The sequence below is a fragment of the Plectropomus leopardus genome, unplaced genomic scaffold (assembly GCF_008729295.1).
Source record: "Plectropomus leopardus isolate mb unplaced genomic scaffold, YSFRI_Pleo_2.0 unplaced_scaffold9160, whole genome shotgun sequence".
Taxonomy (NCBI): domain Eukaryota; kingdom Metazoa; phylum Chordata; class Actinopteri; order Perciformes; family Serranidae; genus Plectropomus; species Plectropomus leopardus.
In genome coordinates, this window is record NW_024701006.1 from 1 (window position 1) to 4,476 (window position 4,476).

A 4,476-nucleotide genomic window follows, 5' to 3' on the forward strand; every position below is an offset into this window, starting at 1 on the left:
GTCTATTTCTATCTTCTATTATTCTTCTTATTTTTCTATGTATGTCTTTGTATGTCTTACGTGCCAAGCTGCTGTGACAACTAAATTTCCCTCCGGGGATCAATAAAGTCGTCTAAGTCTAAGTCTAAGTCTGTTGGCAGGTGCAGGGGATTTGGCACTTTTTTTTGATAAACAAGCTCTATTTTGATGCTGCTTTATGCACTCAATTTCATGTAAATCACATTATTTTGTCATTCATTTCATTTTTATTGTGAATTAGAAAATGGCACGGAGTCCTGGGGTTGAGTATCACTAACATTCTTCACAAAATGATGATGTTCAGCACAAAGGTTTTATTACAGGCCACAGACTTATTCAGAAAGCACAGACCATAGAACGTAGCCAATCAGCATTAAGTATTCAACAATGCAGTGTAAAAACACCTACATTCATAAAACATGCTAGTGTAGTTGGGTTGTACCACAGGCACTTCTGTGGCAACATCCACTCTGTCTGATCCTTTGCATCTCTTTGCATGTTACAGTTCCGTGGATGCACAATTAACACATCCTGCTTTTGGGAGGTGGTGGTCAATTTCTAGAACTAGATTTACTGCAAACCAGTCAAGTTGCAGTTACAGCTACATTTACATTTGTGAAATTTTGTCCTAATTTCCGAGTTCTTGAGTTAGCGCAAAAACATGTTTTCTGAGGTCACATTGATGTTTTAGCATCAAATTCTAATCAGATCATTCTTGAGTCCAGGTGGACATTTGTGCTACATTTGAAACAATTCCCTCAATTCCCTTCTTGAGGTATCTTGTTTCCAAGAATCAGATGGACCAGGTCAGAGTGACCTTGACAGTTGACCTCCAAAATCTAATTAATTCAGTGGACATTTGTGCCACATTTGAGCAAATTGGTGATTTTGTGTTGATGAGAATGAGACTGATGTGAGGTCACAGTGACTTTTGCCCACTAAAATCTAGTTCATCATTGAGTCCAACTGGATGTTTTGCCAAATCTGAAGAAACTCCGTCAAGGTGTTCTTCAGATATTGTGTTTATGTGAATTAGATGGATGCAAGGTCACTGGGACCCTTGAACATCTAAATCATATCAGTTTCTCCTTGAATCCAAGAGGATGTTTGGGCAAAAAAATCTTCAAAGTGTTTTTGAGATATCTTGTTTCAATAATGACATGGACCAAGTCACAGTCACCCTTGACCACCAAAATTGAGTTAGTTTATCATTGAGTCCAAGTGGATGTTTGTGCCAAATTTGAAGAGATTCCCTCAAGGTGTCCTTGAGATATCGCGTTAAAACTGAGTAGCAGGTGGCACCCTGCACGGTTGCCTCTGCCACCAGTGTGTGAATGGGTGAATGTGACTCCTAGTGTGAAAGTGATTTGAGTGGTCGAACGACTTGTAAAGTGCTACACAAGTGTAGGTTCATTTTTTGCTGTCAGATAACTTTGTGGTCTGGTACTTACTCCTGGGATGTTAGAAACGATTTCAAAGGTGACTCCGCAGCCAGGGATGGTGCTGCGCTGAGACATCCTCTTCAGCAGGCTCTGAGCAAAACCCTGCAACACAAACACAAAACCACATTTTCTAAAATGAACAAGTCTCTGTATTAGTGGACATGTGGTATCACTTCTCCAGATGACATGGCCCTGGCCTCCAGCACCACCATAAGGATCCTGGGAGTAATATTCAATCAAGATTTGTCTTTTTTCTTTCATACAAAACAAACTTCAAGGACTGCACTTTTACCTGTGTAATATTGCAAACATTAGGCATATCCTGTCTTAAAAAGATGCAGGAAAATTAGTCTACTCATTTGCTAACTCTAGCCTGGATAATTGTAATTCCTTATCATCAGGTTGGTCTGACAAGACTATAATACTCGAATGCTGCGGAACGTGTATTAATGGAAACCAAGAAACGAGATCATATTAGCTTCTCTGCACTGGCTCCCTGTCTAATCCAGAACTGAATTTCAAATACTTCTCACTTACAAATCTCAGGCCAGGCTCCATCATATCTTTCAGAGCTAATAGTTCCCTATTATCCTACTAGAGCACTGCACTCTGAAAATGCAGGATTACCTGTGGTTCCTTAGGTCTCCAAAAGTAGAATGGGAGTCAGAGCCTTCAACTATCTTGCTCCTTTTCTGTGGAACCATCTTCCAGTTTCGGTACAGGAGGCAGACACCAACTCCATTTTTAAGAGTAGACTTAAAACTTTCATCTTTGGTAAAGCTTATTATTAGGGCTGGCTCAGGCTCACCTTGAACCAGCCCCTAGTTAGGCTGACATAGGCCTAGTCTGCCAGGGGACTTCCTGTGATACACTGAGCTCCTCTCTTCTTTTCTCTCTCTCTTCATTTGCAAACATCCATGTCTTATTACTGCACATCACTAACTTGGCTGCTTCTCCGGAGCGTTTGTGCTCCCTTGTGTTGTAAGTTTCTCAGACCATGGCTGCACCTGGATCGTGGGTCGTGGTTGCACTAATGCCGTGGTCCTACCTGATGCAGACTACTACTGCTATTATTATCATCATACTTTCACTATTATTACTAGGGATGGGTATCGTTAGGACTTTATCAATACCGATACCAGTACTGCTTATTGGTACTTATCGATACTCTGATCAATACTATTATAAGTTGGTACCAAAACTAAACACATGACATGTAAAGCTGTGAAAAAATCAAGTTATTTTGTTTTTTTGGGTGAGTTTTTTCCACAGCCGCTGTGAATGTCCAGGACAGAGGGATGTCGCTTAGTGTAAAGCCCTCTGAGGCAAATTGAGATTTGTGATATCTGGCTTTATGAAATTAACAGAATAGAATTGAACTGAAGTGAAATGAAAGCAAACATGTCACTGTATCAGCTTACTCCTACCTGTCGTGCTTAGTTCACCTACCTGTCTCCCGGTGACATTGACGCAAATGCGTTTCCTAAGTACCAGCTGCATGTGTGCGGGGTGGCTCAGCTGAACCACTGTGCTAACAGTCAGGTAGACCCTCTGGTCAGCTGACGTCACGCGGCTCAGCTGGGGGCACTCGTGGACTGTGGAGTCCCAGGAGGCCTCCACCTTCACCTGGACCACATTAAAAAGCAAAGAAAAAATGTAAAGAAAAAATCCCTCCATGTGTTATCTAAGTGGAGCATTTGGAATTTGCAAAAGAAAACGAGAGAACATAAAAGAGGTAAACTTACAAAATCCACACTCTGAATATCAATCATCACCTTACCTCTGGATCGTAGTTTTTAACAATATGAAGGTCAAAGAAGTCATCGTCGTCCTCCCCGCCGAGCAGCGCGTCCAGACCCCCGGCCAGCGGGGCTGAGAGACTGGACTGGAAATCATCCGCTGCACGAGCAAAAAAGACAGAAAAGGAAAGAGGGCTCAACTGTTATTAAGACAGCAGAGGATTCTGCCAAAATACAAGCACAAAACACGGTGTGCAACAACATACCACTGAGATCCAGGAAGAGGACAGGAATGTGTGTTTCCATTCCAGGGACTGGAACCCTGCAGAGAAACAGCAGCATCAGCACAGTGACTAAAAAGCTGTCTTCAAGGATTTGTTGATGAGATGGGTGGGACACAGTGGTAGTTTGAGATACAACATGAGAAAATCTAGCTTTTCTTTAACCTCCAAACATTTCTGAACAGGGCTCAACACATAAGAGCGCGAGAGGTTAGACTTTAAATCTCTCATAATTGAGTGACTGATTGAACAAAAAATGAAAGTCATCCTCAACAGCTTCAACATCACACAAAACACACATATGTTGCTCTTCAGGAATACCTTTATACCTACCGACTTCTATCGCCAGAGGCAAGGTACCAGATTTTAACTGAGCACACAGGGACCTCTGTCCCCTCCTTAAGTTTTTGTAACTCAGAAAAAGAAAATATTGCAGAAATGTCTCTGGACCAAGGGTAACTGTGTGCTCGATCCCACTTAAACATCATTTTGGTCAGCCTTTCATGAGTCCCCATCTACAACACACTTTGCAGTGTACTTACGTACTCTGAGCAGCATTACTTTCTGGGGAATCTCTAAAACCCCATACTCCAGCAGCATAAAATAAAACTGAACCAATCACTGCCTCATAAAGCTTGGTGAATGTTGAAAAACCAAGGTCAGGACACACTTTCACTTAATTCATGACATACCCTAATGCTCTCCCTGCTGACTCTGCCGGTGCCTTCCTTCCCTCTGAAAAACTCATATTTTTACTTCAAATAAAACCAAGGTACGAGTTAGTATACTTCAGAAGTGTCGATCCAAACTGAAAAACATGGCTGCTTTTTTGCACATGATTATTTCTGAAGTGTATAATTTGTGTTGTTTCACTGTTAATAGCAAGACGCCATTTACAACACCATGACCTTAAAATGTTCAACATACCTACATACATAATTAATCGCTTTCTCAGCACCTAACAAAATATCATCAGCATATAATAAAATATTTAAA

At 41.4% G+C, this 4,476-nt stretch overlaps 1 protein-coding gene across 1 annotated transcript; it reads right to left on the reverse strand.

Annotated features, from left to right (window-relative positions):
* Positions 1-1,469: 1,469 nt before the first annotated feature.
* LOC121940643 (kinesin-like protein KIF13B) lies at positions 1,470-3,521 on the reverse strand (the record flags this gene model as incomplete). The annotated part of the gene is made up of 4 exons (XM_042483360.1): positions 1,470-1,562; positions 2,910-3,086; positions 3,241-3,359; positions 3,466-3,521. Coding segments are annotated over 4 exons (445 nt in total), but the record flags the coding sequence as incomplete, so codon positions are not given.
* Between the last annotated feature and the right edge of the window lie 955 nt (positions 3,522-4,476).